Genomic DNA, 17857 nt, shown 5'->3' on the forward strand with positions numbered 1-17857 from the left:
CAATGGCACTACAAATCAAGTGCTACTGTGGCTACAGGTCTTTGGAACGGACAATTTCCTACTGATGATTAAGACTGTATACGACAACACGTGTGCTTCGTCCATTTTTTCGCAGAAATTTGCATCTCTGTACAGATATTCCTTCTCACAGCTCATCGGCAAGTGATTTATCACACATTAAAGAAAGTATGTCCCCAACTAGTGGTGTATGTTTTACTGTGAACCTCTTTTAAAACTGCACTTTGGCACACCATATTCTCTCTGGTAATGTTTAGCATTGGCATCAGAAATTGATTGAAAGCGAAATGCGAATTATGCTGCAAGCGAAGAATTACTGTAAAATAAGAATTGAGTATGGATAATATTAGATAAGAATCGGAAAGAAAGTAAATTTTGGCAGAAACCTACCGATGAATAGACGCCATCCTGACCTCTATCCGGCGTAAAGTCTTCTCTTAAATCTAAGAAGTTTTTCGGACCTACAGGATGTTATCACAATGACTGTGTTATGTTGAGTCGTATTTTAGAGCCAGATTCGGATACAACACAAAGAGAGAGGTAGCAAGGATGATATGAAGTTGTTAATGACGCACTTACTAATTATGACGTTAAGATGACTATACGGATGTCCTTGACAAAACAACAATGGCAGCCAGCATTTTTTACAAATCATACTCCAATTATTCTACGATGAAGAGTGCTTAGCAAATAGATATCACCGGATAGAAAACAATCCTTTGGCAATTTAATCATAAAAAAATATGCACTTAGTATTACTACCATAATCATGCTATAAAAATTAAACCAAATAAAATTTATGTCAAGTAATTACATAGCAATATACCATGATATAATAGTCACAAGTACTGACCAGTTGTATGGGTGTAATAGTCACCAGCTGCATTGTAGAAACCGTAGAAGTGATCAAAGCCTCTTCTATTCGGTGTATACTCATCTTTACAAAAGCCCAAATGCCACCTGCAAGGGGTCGGAGTGTATTATCTGAAAGCATGTGTGTCTTTTGATGTATTTTTTACCTGTCAGTACAGGCACGGTGCATTTACGTGTCGACACGACCTGTATGTCTGTAATACTCAGTATTATTTTGACAACTAAATATTAGTCCTCAACAGAATTGCATTTGTCGATAATACTGTTGTATATCTTACACAAGTAAGGCCTGATTGATATTTTAGATTCTATCTACTTTAGAAAAGAAAAGAAAAACCTTACTAATAGTAGATCAAAACCAAGGAAAATCTTACAGAGGGTTCAAAGTATTGTTCCTAACATTCAAATAGTACAGTTAAAAACTCATACGTTCATGTGTTGGTAAACTCCTTTTTTCCCTTTGATTGAAAACGTATTTTACTCAATGTTGTCATGACGTCCAATTTCCGTTCTCTCAGACCATGTTTGTCTATCTCTGATTCTCTTTTCTCTGCATTTTTTCCTTTCCGCGTACCGAATATTGATATTGTAACATGTGTTACACTTACTTTCCCACCATATACGTAGAATATCCCTGCTCCTTCAGTTTCTGTGGCAGGATTGTGAAATGTAAGGGTAACCCGGTTGGTCTGTCTTTCTGCAGCACGTCATGCTGTTGGAAAAGCAGAGACAGTGTCGGTCCTTTGCCTAGCTACACCAGGCTATCTCACAGTTCCCGTGTTCAAAGTATCTTGCAGTTTTGTAGTGACATGATTATTGTAGCCGGTAGGTTGACCTATTTTCTATATCGAAGAATGATAGCCGTTGAAATTTGAGATTTGAGCTGTCTGTTCATAGACACAAGAAAGAGACTAGACTCCATCGTCTTTCGATCTGACAAATCTAGTCTTTGAATAATTTGGTTGAATGGGACACGGATGCTCCATTTCTTCTGCCTCTAACATGACGGGCCTAAAAGGTTTAATATCTAAAAATCAAACATTCATGATGACAAACTTCCAAGAACACAACGGTCAATAGTACCTGTAATCCAGTGCGATAGGCGAAATATCCAGTCATGAGAGATGCCCGTGACCTTGACAAAACAAAAGAAGAACAATAGTATCAATGTTTTAATGAATGATTAGTTGCCTGGCTGGATGGCTGACTGGCAGGCTGAACTGCATGCCGACGAACTGAATGAGTAAGGAAAATGATGATAAAGGTGGGTAATCTAAGAATGACACACATTTTTGAAATACTTTGTCTGTTACTTGTACGGACTCCGATTCAGTAATAGTTTGAAGCTATTGCGTAAATCACAGCCCCTCCACCCGGACTGTGTGTAAATGAACTTTTCACTGGCGTTTTGTTTTTGTGAATGCTGTACAATGAGCTACCCTTAGAATTACTCAATTAGCTCAGTGAAAAATGAAGTAATCTTATTGCTCACGGTGTACATGTAGCCAGCGCGTAAGACTGGTTGAAGATGACGTCATCTTGTGCCAGCGCATCCAGGGTCGGTGTGATGACGTATGGATTGTTGTAACCGATATCACTCCATCCTGAAAATTAGATTTTAAGCTATAAAACAAACTGCAGTGATTAATTTTGACTTAGAAATTAGACTAACGCTTATTTCAATAACAAGCACTATTTCCTTTAAAGCTATTATTCGTTTTAACTTCGCTCATTCGTAAAAACTAGTGCACTAGTATATTCAACTTGTGGTCCACAATAGTTGAGCCGGCGTTTGCATTGCAAATGTTTTGAAAATCAGATCTTTCGTCATGTATGGAATCGCGACTTATACACTGCATTGCACCTGCTTGTGTCGGACTATAAAGTTTGTTTCCCTATTCGTTGCACTGCAAGGATATGCAACAATACAGATAAATTCACACTTAATACGTTTCAAGTATTATACAATAATAATAATACACGTGAATTCACACTAGTCCACATGAATACAGGCTTGCTGAATACAAGCAATGGATCATTGACTCTATTCCTCTATATAAGCAATGTTCAGCTAAAATACAGGCTATAGTCCATGCCTATACCGTAAGTATTATCGTGTTTTTATACTGTGTCGTTTACTTGTGGATTCCAACTTCCGCCATATATGATTTGCATTCATCAATGACATTAACGTTGATAGATAAACTGACCAACCAAGCTTTTATCGTATTGTATATGCTACCCAGTGTAATTCTCTAAGCAGTCCCAGTCTCTATTGAGCTATATATGATCAAATTGTCTTATATTTTGCACCTACTTCTTTGTGTTATCTACACATCAAACGATTTTTACACACCCTTCATCGTGAAAACATGTACTCATTAAACAATACATTAAGTTCCCGTAACGGACAGACGACTATCAATGTTCGATATTTCCTCTGTATCATTTGGATCAATACCGATAACACAGAATGACTAATTAAGTGAACTGACGATGTTGTATGGGAAAGCTTTACCCATTCTACCTAATCAAAGGTTAACGGAAGCTAAGTTTTGCAAGTACATAAAGTAATATGTTATTGACACTCGAGAGGCCTTGGCGCGCCAGGGTCATCGTACTCGTAGTCGGGGTGAATCATAGGGAACCTTCAGTGAGTAGTGAGTCAAACAAACGACCAAACAAAGTAAATCAAGTAATGGACTTTTGATAACTCCACCCACCATTGAAACTAAGAATAATTAAAGCTGCAAGCAGCGTTGGCGGGGCCCAAGCGGTTAACATGGTTGAAAGTTCTTGCACTAATGATATTATGTGCAGAATTCGAGCTTGGAAAAGTAGGATTTTGAACATCATCTCATGCTTACTGTACATTTCACCTGGAATTGCATGTTTTACGGAAAATCCAATATGGCGGCCAAAGAACTTCACCGATCCAATTGCCTATCAGGAACTTTAAAGTGCTCAAACTAAGAAATATATGAGTATAATGTCATTTTATTCAGTGTGTTGGTTCTGGATAAGAAGATTTTTAAAGATTAAATTGCAAATTTTGCAAAATCAAATATGGCGGCCAAACCACGTGACCGATCTTAATGTCTTTCCAAAACTTGAAAGAGATCATACTTAATAAGATATGAGTTAAAATTTCAGTTCAATCGGTGTGTTGGTTCTTGAGAAGGAGATTTTTAAAGATTTAACTGCGATTTTCGCAAAATCCAAGATGGCGGCCAAATCACGTGACCGATTGAAAGAAATCACTCGAAGGATGACACGTGTAAAATTTCAGATCAATCGGTGATGTTTTCTGGAGGAGAAGATTTTTAAAGATTAAATTGCTATTTTTCGAAAATCCAAAATGGCGGCCAAATAACGTGACCGATCAAAACGCCTTTCGCAAACTTGAAAGAGATCACACTTAAGATATTACATGTCAAATTTCAGTCGAATCAGTGTTTTCGTTCTAGAGAAAAGGATTTTTGAAGATTAAATTGCGATTTTCGCAAAACCCAATATGGCGGCCAAATCAAGTGACCGATCAAAACACCTTTCGCAAACTTGAAAGAGATCACACTTAAGATGTTACATGTCAAATTTCAGTCGAATCGGTGCACTGGTTTTGGAGAAGAAGATTTTTAAAGATTAAATCACGATTTTTGCAAAATCCAATATGGCGGCCAAACCCCGTGACCAATCAAAACGCCTTTCGCAAACTTAAAAGAGATCACACTTAAGATATTACATGTCAAATTTCAGTCGAATCGGTGCATTGGTTTTGGAAAAAGAGGATTTTTAAAGATTAAATCATGATTTTCTCAAAATGCAATATGGCGGCCAAACCACATGACCGATCGAAACACCTTTCGCAAACTTGAAAGAGAACACTCTAAGGATGACATGAGCAAAATTTCAGCTCAATCAGTGTGTTGGTTCTGGAGGAGAAGATTTTTAAAGATTAAAATGGTATTTTTCGAAAATCCAATATGGCGGCCAAGGTCACGGGACCGCACGCGATTTTATTTACCAATTCTTATGACCTTAGGTCAAGCTTGCTATATAAAAAAATTGAAGCTGACTAGACCCCTAGGTCAGCAGGGAAACGCATTTTTAGGTTTTTGGAAAATCCAATATGGCCGCCAGGTCACGTGACCAATCAAAATTTTAAGGATAATATGCACGAGTACCCATAAGTAGCTATTAGCACTGCAAATTTGAGAAGTTTCTGTCATGCGGTTTCTGAGATTAAGAGTGACAAAAAAAGGAAACAGTAGAAGAAGAAGATGAGGAAGAAGAAGAATATTGAACTCCAGTAAAACCAATAGGGGCCCACGCCGGAAGGTTTGGGCCCCTAATTAAAGCTGCAAGCAGCATTGGCGGGGCAAAAGCGGATAACATGGTTTAAATGTTTTGCTCTGATGATATTATGTGCAAAATTGAAGCTTGGAAAAGAAGGATTTTAAACATCATCTCATAGTTACTGTGTGTTTCACTAGCTATTGCATGTTGTACGCAAAATCCAAGATGGCGGCCAAACCATGTGACTGATCGAAATGCCTTTTGCAAACTTGAAAGAGATTATACTTAAGATGATAAGATCCTACCAAATATGAAGGGTGTAGCACTTGTGGTTACTTAGTTATGAACATACACTATATTTAAGGGTAAAGGTCATCGAGGTCACATGACATTTTGTCAAACAAATTGTATTGATAAGTTATGCCTATGTACCAAAAATCAGACCTCTAGCTCTATTGGCTTGCGCAGAATTAGATATGTGCATATTTAATGAGGTACAGGATGTGGTGTCATTAGGTCTCCCATCATGCCAAATATGAAGCGTGTAGCTCTTGTGGTTACTGAGTTATGGACATATATGTATATTCAAGGTCAAAGGTCATCGAGGTCACATGATATTTTGTCAAAAAAATTGTAATGCTAAGTTATGCCTATATACCAAAAATCAGAGCTCTAGTTCTATTGGCTGGCTCAGAATTAGATATGCGCATAATTAATGAGGTACAGGATGTGGTGTCATAAGGTCTCCCATCATACCAAATATGAAATGTGTAGCACTTGTGGTTACTGAGTTATGGACATATACGTGTATTCAAGGTCAAAAGTCATCGAGGTCACATGACATTTTGTCAAAAAAATTTTATTGCTAAGTTATCCCTATATACCAAAAAATCAGACCTCTAGCTCTATTGGCTGGCTCAGAATTAGATATGCGCATAATAAATGAGGTGCAGGATGTGGCGTCATAAGATCTCCCATCATACCAAATATAAAGGGTGCAGCACTTGTGGTTACTGAGTTATGGACATATAATATTTGAGGTCAAAGATCATGAAGGTCACATGACATTTTGTCAAAAAAATTGCATCCAATAGCTATCCATATATACAAAAAATCAGACCTCTAGCTCTTCCGGCTTACCCAGAATATATGTGCATATTCAATGGGGTAGTGGATGTGGTGTCATTAGGTCTCCCATCATGCCAAATATGAAGCGTGTAGCTCTTGTGGTTACTGAGTTATGGACATATATGTATATTCAAGGTCAAAGGTCATCGAGGTCACATGATATTTTGTCAAAAAAATTGTAATGCTAAGTTATGCCTATATACCAAAAATCAGAGCTCTAGTTCTATTGGCTGGCTCAGAATTAGATATGCGCATAATTAATGAGGTACAGGATGTGGTGTCATAAGGTCTCCCATCATACCAAATATGAAATGTGTAGCACTTGTGGTTACTGAGTTATGGACATATACGTGTATTCAAGGTCAAAAGTCATCGAGGTCACATGACATTTTGTCAAAAAAATTTTATTGCTAAGTTATCCCTATATACCAAAAATCAGACCATTAGCTCTATTGGCTGGCTCAGAATTAGATATGCGCATAATAAATGAGGTGCAGGATGTGGCGTCATAAGATCTCCCATCATACCAAATATAAAGGGTGCAGCACTTGTGGTTACTGAGTTATGGACATATACGTATATACAAGGTCAAAGGTCATGAAGGTCACGTGACATTTTGTCAAAAAAATTGTATTGCAAAGTTATCGCTATATATCAAAAATCAGACCTTTAGCTCTATTGGCTGGCTCAGAATTTGATATGCGCATAATTAATGAGGTACAGGATGTGGTGTCATAAGGTCTCCCATCATACCAAATATGAAGGGTGTAGCACTTGTGGTTACTGAGTTATGGACATATACGTATATTCAAGGTCAAAGGTCATGAAGGTCACGTGACATTTGTCAAAAAAATTGTATTGCTAAGTTATCCCTATATGCCAAAAATCAGACCTCTAGCTCTATTGGCTGGCTCAGAATTAGATATGCGCATAATTAATGAGGTACAGGATGTGGTGTCATTAGGTCTCCCATCATACCAAATATGAAGGCTGTAGCACTTGTGGTTACTTAGTTATGGACATATACGTATATTCAAGGTCAAAGGTCATGAAGGTCACGTGACATTTTGTCAAAAAAATTGTATTGCTAAGTTATCCCTATATACCAAAAATCAGACCTTTAGCTCTATTGGCTGGCTCAGAATTAGATATGCGCATAATTAATGAGGTACAGGATGTGGTGTCATTAGGTCTCCCATCATACCAAATATGAAGGCTGTAGCACTTGTGGTTACTTAGTTATGGACATATACTCGTATATTCAAGGTCAAAGGTCATCGAGGTCACATTACATTTTGTCAAAAAAATTGTATTGCTAAGTTATGCCTATATACCAAAAATCAGACCTCTAGCTCTATTGGTTTGCCCAGAATTAGATATGTGCATATTTAATGAGGTACCACATATGGCACCATATGGTCTCCCATCATACCAAATATGAAGGATGTAGCACTTGTGGTTTGTGAGTTATGGACATATATGTATATTTGAGGTCAAAGGTCATCAAAATCATGTGACGTTTTGTTAAAAAAATTGTTTTTCGTAGTTATCCCTATATACCAAAAATCTGACCTCTTGCTCTATTAGATAGCCAAGAATTAGATATGACTCTTACATAGGCTAGAATAAGCCATTTGTATAACTTAGCTGCAGAGGTATAGGGGAGGTCAAAGGTCGTTGAAAAATCAGAAAAATAATACTTTAAAAATCTTCTTCTCAAAAACTGCGTGGTCAATTTCCTTTGAATTTATTATATAGCATCTAGTAGTATGGCCTATAAAGTTTGCGAAAAGATTTTGGTGTTAGTTCCGGAGAAGAAGATTTTTGAAGATTAAATTGGTATTTTTTGAAAATCCAATATGGCGACCAAATCACGTGACCGATCCAAATGTCTTTCGCAAACTTAAAAGAGATCACTCTAAGGATGACATGAGTAAAATATCAGTTAAATCAGTGTGTTTGTTCTGGAGAAGGAGAATTTTAATGATTAAATTGCGAATTTTGCAAAATCCAAGATGGTGGCCAAACCACGTGACCAATCAAAATGCCTTTTGCAACCTTGAAAGAGATCACACTTAAGATGTTACATGTCAAATTTCAGCCTAATCAGTGTTTTGGTTCTGGAGAAGAAGATTTTTAAAGATTAAATCACGATTTTCTCAAAATCCAATATGGCGGCCAAACCACGTGACCGATCGAAACGCCTTTCACAAACTCGAAAGAGATCACACTTAAGATGTAACATGTCAAATTTCAGTCGAATTGGTGTGTTGGTTCTGGAGAAGAAGATTTTTAAAGATTAAATCACGATTTTCTCAAAATCCAATATGGCGGCCAAACCACGTGACCGATCAAAATGCCTTTCGCAAACTTGAAAGAGATTACACTTAAGATATTACATGTCAAATTTCAGTCGAATCTGTGTTATGGTTCTGGAAAAGAAGATTTTTAAAGATTAAGTCACGATTTTCTCAAAATCCAATATGGCGGCCAAACCACGTGACCAATGAAAACGCCTTTCGCAAACTTGAAAGAGATCACACTTAAGATGTTACATGTCAAAGTTCAGTTGAATTGGTGTGTTGGTTCTGGAGAAGAAGATTTTTAAAGATTAAATCACAATTTTCTCAAAATCCAATATGGCGGCCAAACCGCGTGACCGATCGAAACGCCTTTTGCAAACTTGAAAGAGAACACTCTAAGGATGACATGAGCAAAATTTCAGCTCAATCAGTGTTTTGGTTCTGGAGAAGAAGATTTTTAAAGATTAAATTGGTATTTTTCTAAAATCCAATATGGCGGCCGAGGTCACGTGACCGCACGCGATTTTATTTGCCGATTGTTAAGACCTTAGGTCATGCTTGCTATATAAAAAATTTCAAACTGACTTGACCCCTAGGTCAGCAAGAAAAGCCATTTTTAGTTTTTTTGAAAATCCAATATGGCCGCCAGGTCACATGACCAATCAAAATTTTAAGGATAATATGCACGAGAATCAAAATTTTAAGGATAATATGCACGAGAACCCATAAGTAGCTATGCAATAGCAATGTTAACAATGCAACCATGTTCAGTTGCAAATGGAATGATAATCTCTGTACCTCTGTCAATAATTTTTGGAGAAGTGCCTCCACAAATCACAGTAAGTGAGGCTACCCACAATTCTCCATGATCTGTACACACGGAGATCACTCACTGAACTGAAGCAAATTTCTTCTGTACACAGAACAACTCGGTCCATATTTCAAAATTCTGGCAACATAGTTCTGATAATCATAATTTTCTGATTTCTCACTATGAATAATGAGATGATCAACCCCTTTTCCGCGGAGGAGATAGCAATTTTGTAATTTTGTCGACATAGATTTTTGACAGCCATACACAATATTTTCAAGGAAACTAAGGGAATAAGTTGCACCTGTGTTGGCAAAAGAAAGGGTATTGATTTTTTTTAATGTTCGTAACAAAGGAAATTTGCATGTCTGACAGGTGGTATGATGAGACCATCTTAGTTGCTGATAACTTTATCTTGACAAGTGTGCAATTTTTAGCACCTCCAAACATCGACTTCTCATTCAATTTACTCTTTAATTTTAAACATAATAAATAATTTTGGAACATAGTTTTAACAAATAAGCCTACTCTTAAATTGTAAGTTAAAAATTGTTAAGAAACTGATAAAATTGAAAAAGCCTTTAGCAAAAAATGTCTGAGTGTACAAATCAAGGGGAATTGTGGGTAGCCTCACTTACTGTGCAAATGCCATTGTGACTGAAATTAATGGGTTTATCGTTGATGGGAATATTCAAAATGCTGCCATTTGTCTGAGGGACACAATCCATAAATCACTTGCCTGCATGAAGAAAAATGTTACGATTAAAAAAGGTCACAGACGGAACAATTGGTGGGATGACGAGTGTTGTGAATTTAAAATGAAAGTTACAAATGCTCTTAAAATCCATAAGGTCAGTCCTACTTCTACCACATTTGACGACTTTAAAGCAAGTCAACGTGCTTATCATAATAGTCGGGTCGGAAGGTAGGGTTCCCATGCACCCCATGGATGTATTTTTTTAACCTACATTTTTGTAATCCTTAGGGTCTATATTTAATGAATTTTGATGTTCCCAAAATCAAATCGTGTCCCATGGGATTCATTTGGCGCCATCTTTGCCGCCATCTTCGCCGCCATCTTGGATTTCAAAAATGGGGTAGGGGTCACGTATCTACCGCTCGACGGAAACAGAAACAATAAAATACTATAAACGTTACATTTTTAGAAAGCCAAGATCATGGCCTTTTCATTGATATATAACTTAATAGGGATTAATTAATATTCGAACGTCGATTAGACTTTATATCGGCCATTGGCCGTAAATCGTAAAAGTTGCTAAATTTCACACCCAATAATTAAGTTCCCGTTCCTCCAAACAATTTTTCATAAGGTATTTATATATTTTTTGGAAGAACTCAGTGCAATAAACACGAAAAACGAGATTAAAAGTATGTGTCTTGAGATTTAGTGGGTGCATGAGCTTGTTTTCTTATTACGCGGTATGCCACATATCCGTGTGTAACATAAGGGGTAGGGGTAATGTTTCCCTTTCTGTTTCGAATCATGAACGATGAAACCATAAAAATGTTACATTTTTTGAAAGTGCTGCATCAGAACTTTCTAAAAATTTATAGATTTATGGGGAAAAGTTGCATATTTAAAAGTTACAAAGCTTAAACCTTTCGGTTTGTGTCGATTTTAAGTGATTTTTTAAGAACGAAATTACAACATATGGGGTAGGGGTAATGTTTCCCTTTCTGCCTCGAACCATGAATTACGAAACCATGTAAATGTTATACTGTTTGAAAGCTCTGAAATGGGCCTTTCCAAACATGTATAGTTTTATTGGGAAAAGTCCATATTTTAAAGTTACAAAGCTTATGCCTTTCAGTTTGTGTCAATTTTAAGTCATTTTTTAAGGACGAAATTACAACATATGGGGTAGGGGTAATGTTTCCCTTTCTGCCTCGAAACATGAATTATGAAACCATATAAATGTTATACTGTTTGAAAGCTCTGAAATTGGCCTTTCCAAACATGTATAGTTTTATTGGGAAAAGTCCATATTTTAAAGTTACAAAGCTTAAACCTTTCAGTTTGTGTCAATTTTAAGTCATTTTTTCAACCAAATTTTAATATAAGGGGTAGGGGTAATGTTTCCCTTTCTGCCTTGAACCATGAATTACGAAACCATATAAATGTTATACCGTTTGAAAGCTCTGAAATTGGCCTTTCCAAACATGTATAGTTTTATTGGGAAAAGTCCATATTTTAAAGTTACAAAGCTTATGCCTTTCAGTTTGTGTCAATTTTAAGTGATTTTTTAAACAAAATTATAATATAAGGGGTAGGGGTAATGTTTCCCGCACTGCCTTGAACCATGAATTATGAAGCCATATAAATGTTATACTGTTTGAAAGCTCTGAAATTGGCCTTTCCAAACATGTATAGTTTTATTGGGGAAAGTTGCATATTTGAAAGTTACAAAGCTTAAGCCTTTCAGTTTGTGTCAATTTTAAGTGATTTTTTGAACAATATGCACAAAACAGTTAGTCCGTTGGCCAGGTATCGAAATCATCCCCTCTAAGGCATTTTACCCATTATGATTTTCTGTTAGCCAGTATTCTCAGCTGTCATAATCTGCTTACTTTCCATTTAACTGATGGTGTGTGAGAGTGTAACGACTTGTTTGTGAAGGGCTGTCATGCCCTCAGTAGTACAATAGGAATGGGTTAGGGGTAACATATTTACCGCTAGTCGGAAACGAAAACAAAAAAGTACCATAAACAATACATTCTTAGAAAGCCCAGATATAAGCTTTTTACTTTTTTGATAATTATTCGACTTTAGATGGCGCCAATATTCCGTATGTACATTGCGGTCAGCAGCTGAATCATTCACATAACGAACGTTGATATGGCCTGAAACTTCGGTTAATTCATTCAAGCAAACTCTTGTTTGATTAAGTTGATAGTTTTCCTTTCTTTTTTATTTCGGGTATTTGCCATGGAATGACTGAAACGAACCTTGAAACGAAGGCTGTATGTATCTATATTAGTCCGAGCCTGAGCGTGATCTGAGAGCAAACAGATCCGCAGATAATGCGAACGATCGCAACCGTTACCAACAGACTCATTATGCAGAGCCATGCCCCAAAACGCCCAACCAAACTTGGCACTAATCATGATCCCAGTCCATTTCGAGCCGGGCTTTAAGGGAAGTGCGGTGGCCTTTGAAAGACCCTTTGGTTTGTGTTTGTACCGTAGTATAGGAAGAAAACCCGACCTGTCGTCGTTGCTGTGAATGTTTGTGTTGTTTTTAGCCTCTTTTTTTGCCTATTTGAAGAATCGTCTTTGCAGCCTTCCATCCTGCGTTCTGTGTAGCGAGTGTCTTCGATCGCTTTCTTAAGTTTGTGATGTACAACTGTCTTGAGTCCCGGTGCTTTATTGGGTGTAGAGGTAAATAGTTAGAGATCAGGGTGATAAATTGGTTGCCGCAGTGTCTTTCCAGGTGTTGCCACTTTTGAAGGAATTCAACACTCGGTATTTTGGCCTGGTAAGTATTCTTTAAGGTGTACCTGTAGGCTACGTGGTACTGAATAGGGGCCACTTAGGTTTCAACACATTCGATACTCTTGGCTTTCGCTTATATCCCGTTGTATGAGTAACTGGGATCGGAAATGGGAAAGGCTTAATTAATATCCATCGTTGCTAATATTAATTCTCGTTTGGCTTACAGATTGCCACCTCTACTTGTTTCGGTGAAAATTTGACTTTCAATTGGACAAAACATTGAGTATGACTTTCTTCTGTGTGTTATTTAGGCCTATGAAAAATTGCATACATATTGTTGTCAAATATCTCAAATCTTAGATTGTAAGAGATAGGCTTAGGCTTCCCTGTAATCATACAAATGAGTTAAATGGGAATTTATTGGAGTAGATACAGTAATCGAAGAGAATGGTTGACACTATAGAAAGACTTATCTCGGATTGCGGGGACCTAACTATAAAAGAACAGCACAGAATACTTGCCGGATGTATTGACTGTTCATGTAAAGTACAGGTTAGTACAACATGGAATGTAAAACATACAAATCAAAGAAGTGGCAAATTTTCTCAACTTTTCATAAAGTTTATATTCCATCATTACTATCAGGATTAGGATTTTCCCAATCTATAAATAAGCTATAACTTGATTACACCTTGATTCAGCATGACTAACATTTTGCATTTGCCACACCAGCAGCCATGCCCGTCCCTGGGATCGCGAACAATGCCTTTAACGAAGCTTTTGAACGCTTTTTGTGAATTGTGTAAGAATGTCCTCTCTGTGGAGTATAATGTGTGAAGCCGTTGTCTTGCTCGCTTGACTCTGATGATTATGTTGACTTATTTTTCTCAGCTGCTGGTGGCTGATCTAGCTCGAAAGTTAGATCAATCTAGTCTCTCTGATTCGATCATGCTGGTGGGAATGGTATCTTCAAGCATTGACCCTAAAACGTCCGTTTGTAGGGTCTTTGCTTCAAAGACGTCAGGGTCTAACATTGGTTAAATGTCATCCATGATAAGAAACTAATGATAGATTCACTCACAAGGCATTTTAAACATTGAGGTGTCAATGGGAATATAAGCCTTTTTAGTCATTTTCTGAGGTTTGTCTCGCCTTCTATTGCTTGGTGTAGAGAGTGTTTGTTCGCCTTCTGTTTACTATTTAGTTGCGTAATTTGAATGCGTTCTGTGACATTTGGCTTTTCGGGTTTTAGTTCCAGAATTATTTTGCTATTGAATTTAGTACCCAGTCGAAAATGTAATCCTCATTGGGAGTATATAGTGTTCTGCGTTGTAAAATAATTTCGAAAAATTGGTTATGATCTCTTGTTTTCTGGTAAGGAAGGTAAAGTGTTGTCGATCCATCTCATCTTATTATGGAGAAGCTATATTGTGGATTAATGGTGATTGGTTTTCAGCGATAAAAGATTCTCTCGTGTTCCCGTGTGGTATTAAAAGTAACACTATTAATAGTGAGCTCTGATTTGCCCAGACGGTCACGTGACTGTGCATGTATTTACGATATACTGTAAAGTTGGCCATTCCTATCTCCAAAGTGGGTTTCTTTCACATTGTATGTATTTTCATCACAAGTTTCAATATACTGATATAATATAGCGATAAACAACCCCTATATTATAAAGTTGGGTACACCACTCGAGCTCGGTTTTGACCATTTCACTCCTTATACACACGACTGAAGTTCGTGCGTATATGTTGTTTACCGGTCGAAACCGTGTGGTAACCTTTCAAAGTGGTGCTTTATTGCTTATATATCTCTCGCGATACAATTTAAGAAAAGGGATTGATTGTTGCTGCTGTCATATCAACTTTGCATGACGACTATGACATCCAATTTAGTGTTTGTTGGTTTGGAATATATGATTTTTGACATATTATAGCTGTTAACTTTCTTTCCCTAATTTGAGTTATTGAAATGAGTAAAACGTCTTTTATTAACCACCATTTTAGCTTTTTAGTGCTATTTAATGCCTATAGAGTATTTTTCTATGTTCCTTTTAACAAGTAAATGTCAGTAAAGTAACACAAACTTTTGAGTTTAGGCATTGTCACTGCATAATTTTTGAGTTTACCCCATCAAGCCATATCTTGTTGGAAAAACAACTGCGTTAGTGTTTCAGAGATATAATATTTATGTGGCTTCCTTATTCGCTGCGTTTGGTAGGAGAGGAAACATTACCCATACCCCTATCCCTTAAATGTATATTATAGAGGGATGTACGGCATACCATATATTAGGTAAACAATCGACGCACCCCATAAGTCTCAAGAAGATACACTCTTTTAATGTTTTTAACTTCTCTATTGCATTAAGTTCTTTCAAATGATATATAAATACCGTATAAAAATTGTTTGGAGGAACGTGAACTTAATAATTGAATTATTGGGTTTGAAATTAAGCAAATTTTACAATTTACATTTCATGTCCGATATAAAATCTAATCGATGTTTGAATATCGATTTATCCCCATTTAGTTGTATACCAATGGTAAGGGGATTATCTGGGCTTTCTAAGAATTTATTGTTTATGGTACTTTTTTGTTTTTGTTTCCGACTAGCGGTAAATATGTTACCCAAATTTTACTACTGAGGGCGTGACAGCCCTTCACAAACAAGTCGTTACGCTCTCACACACCATCAGTTAAATGGAAAATAAGCAGATTATGACAGCTGAGAATACTGGCTAACAGAAAATCATAGTGGGTAAAATGCCTTAGAGGGGATGATTTCGATACCTGGCCAACGGACTAACTGTTTTGTGCATATTGTTCAAAAAATCACTTAAAATTGACACAAACTGAAAGGCTTAAGCTTTGTAACTTTCAAATATGCAACTTTCCCCAATAAAACTATACATGTTTGGAAAGGCCAATTTCAGAGCTTTCAAACAGTATAACATTTATATGGTTTCATAATTCATGGTTCAAGGCAGAACGGGAAACATTACCCCTACCCCTTATATTATAATTTTGTTTAAAAAATCACTTAAAATTAACACAAACTGAAAGGCATAAGCTTTGTAACTTTAAAATATGGACTTTTCCCAATGAAACTATACATGTTTGGAAAGGCCAATTTCAGAGCTTTCAAACATGGTTTCGTAATTCATGGTTCAAGGCAGAAAGAGAAACATTACCCCTACCCCATATGTTGTAATTTCGTCCTTAAAATGACTTAAAATTGACACAAACTGAAAGGCATAAGCTTTGTAACTTTAAAATATGGACTTTTCCAATAAAACTATACATGTTGGAAAGGCCCATTTCAGAGCTTTCAAACGGTATAACATTTATATGGTTTCATAATTCATGGTTCGAGGCAGAAAGGGAAACATTACCCTACCCCATATGTTGTAATTTCGTCCTTAAAAAATGACTTAAAATTGACACAAACTGAAAGGCATAAGCTTTGTAACTTTAAAATATGGACTTTTCCCAATGAAACTATACATGTTGGAAAGGCCAATTTCAGAGCTTTCAAACAGTACAACATTTATATGGTTTCGTAATTCATGGTTCAAGGCAGAAAGAGAAACATTACCCCTACCCCATGTGTTGTAATTTCGTCCTTAAAAATGACTTAAAATTGACACAAACTGAAAGGCATAAGCTTTGTAACTTTAAAATATGGACTTTTCCCAATAAAACTATACATGTTTGGAAAGGCCCATTTCAGAGCTTTCAAACGGTATAACATTTATATGGTTTCATAATTCATGGTTCGAGGCAGAAAGGGAAACATTACCCCTACCCCATATGTTGTAATTTCGTCCTTAAAAAATGACTTAAAATTGACACAAACTGAAAGGCATAAGCTTTGTAACTTTAAAATATGGACTTTTCCCAATAAAACTGTACATGTTTAGAAAGGCCCATTTCAGAGCTTTCAAACAGTATAACATTTATATGGTTTCGTAATTCATGGTTCGAGGCAGAAAGGGAAACATTACCCCTACCCCATATGTTGTAATTTCGTTCTTAAAAAATCACTTAAAATCGACACAAACCGAAAGGTTTAAGCTTTGTAACTTTTAAATATGCAACTTTTCCCCATAAATCTATATATTTTAGGAAAGTTCTGATGCAGTACTTTCAAAAAATGTAACATTTTTATGGTTTCATCGTTCATGATTCGAAACAGAAAGGGAAACATTACCCCTACCCCTTATGTTACACACGGATATGTGGCATACCGCGTAATAAGAAAACAAGCTCATGCACCCACTAAATCTCAAGACACATACTCTTAATCTTGTTTTTCTTGTTTATTGCACTGAGTTCTTCCAAAAAATATATAAATATCTTATGAAAAATTGTTTGGAGGAACGGGAACTTAATTATTGGGTGTGAAATTTAGCAACTTTTACGATTTACGGCCAATGGCCGATATAAAGTCTAATCGACGTTCGAATATTAATTAATCCCTATTAAGTTATATAACAATGGAAAGGCCATGATCTTGGCTTTCAAAAAATGTAACGTTTATAGTATTTTATTGTTTCTGTTTCCGTCGAGCGGTAGATACGTGACCCCTACCCCATTTTTGAAATCCAAGATGGCGGCGAAGATGGCGGCAAAGATGGCGCCAAATGAACCCCATGGGACACGATTTGATTTTGGGAACATCAAAATTCATTAAATATAGACCCTAAGGATTACAAAAATGTAGGTTAAAAAATACATCCATGGGGTGCATGGGACCCTACCTTCCGACTAGCCTATAACTTGTTAAAACAAAAAAAAAGAAAAGCTATGAAGTATTAAACCAGAGAAGATTTGCTAAAGCTGCGCAAGACTCAAATTCAAAGAGGTTTTGGTCCATGTTGAGACCTTACTCCCCAGGTCCTCCAGACACCATTACTGCAAAGGAATGGATCGATTACTTTTCTGTTTTATTTAACACACCTGGCAATTTAC

At 36.6% G+C, this 17857-nt stretch overlaps 1 protein-coding gene across 1 annotated transcript in view; it reads right to left on the minus strand.

The window, feature by feature from the left end:
• Window positions 1-17857, minus strand: part of LOC139129355 (arylsulfatase B-like) — a 35008-nt gene that overhangs the window by 10096 nt on the left and 7055 nt on the right. The window contains exons 2-6 of the mRNA XM_070694990.1: window positions 2384-2495; window positions 1975-2026; window positions 1500-1603; window positions 872-978; window positions 409-479 (exon numbers count right to left, since the gene is read on the minus strand). Of these exons, the coding sequence (XP_070551091.1) occupies window positions 409-479; window positions 872-978; window positions 1500-1603; window positions 1975-2026; window positions 2384-2495 (446 nt within the window). The remainder of the gene's footprint in view (window positions 1-408; window positions 480-871; window positions 979-1499; window positions 1604-1974; window positions 2027-2383; window positions 2496-17857) is intronic.

The sequence above is a fragment of the Ptychodera flava genome, chromosome 1 (assembly GCF_041260155.1).
Source record: "Ptychodera flava strain L36383 chromosome 1, AS_Pfla_20210202, whole genome shotgun sequence".
NCBI classification, from domain to species: Eukaryota; Metazoa; Hemichordata; class Enteropneusta; family Ptychoderidae; genus Ptychodera; species Ptychodera flava.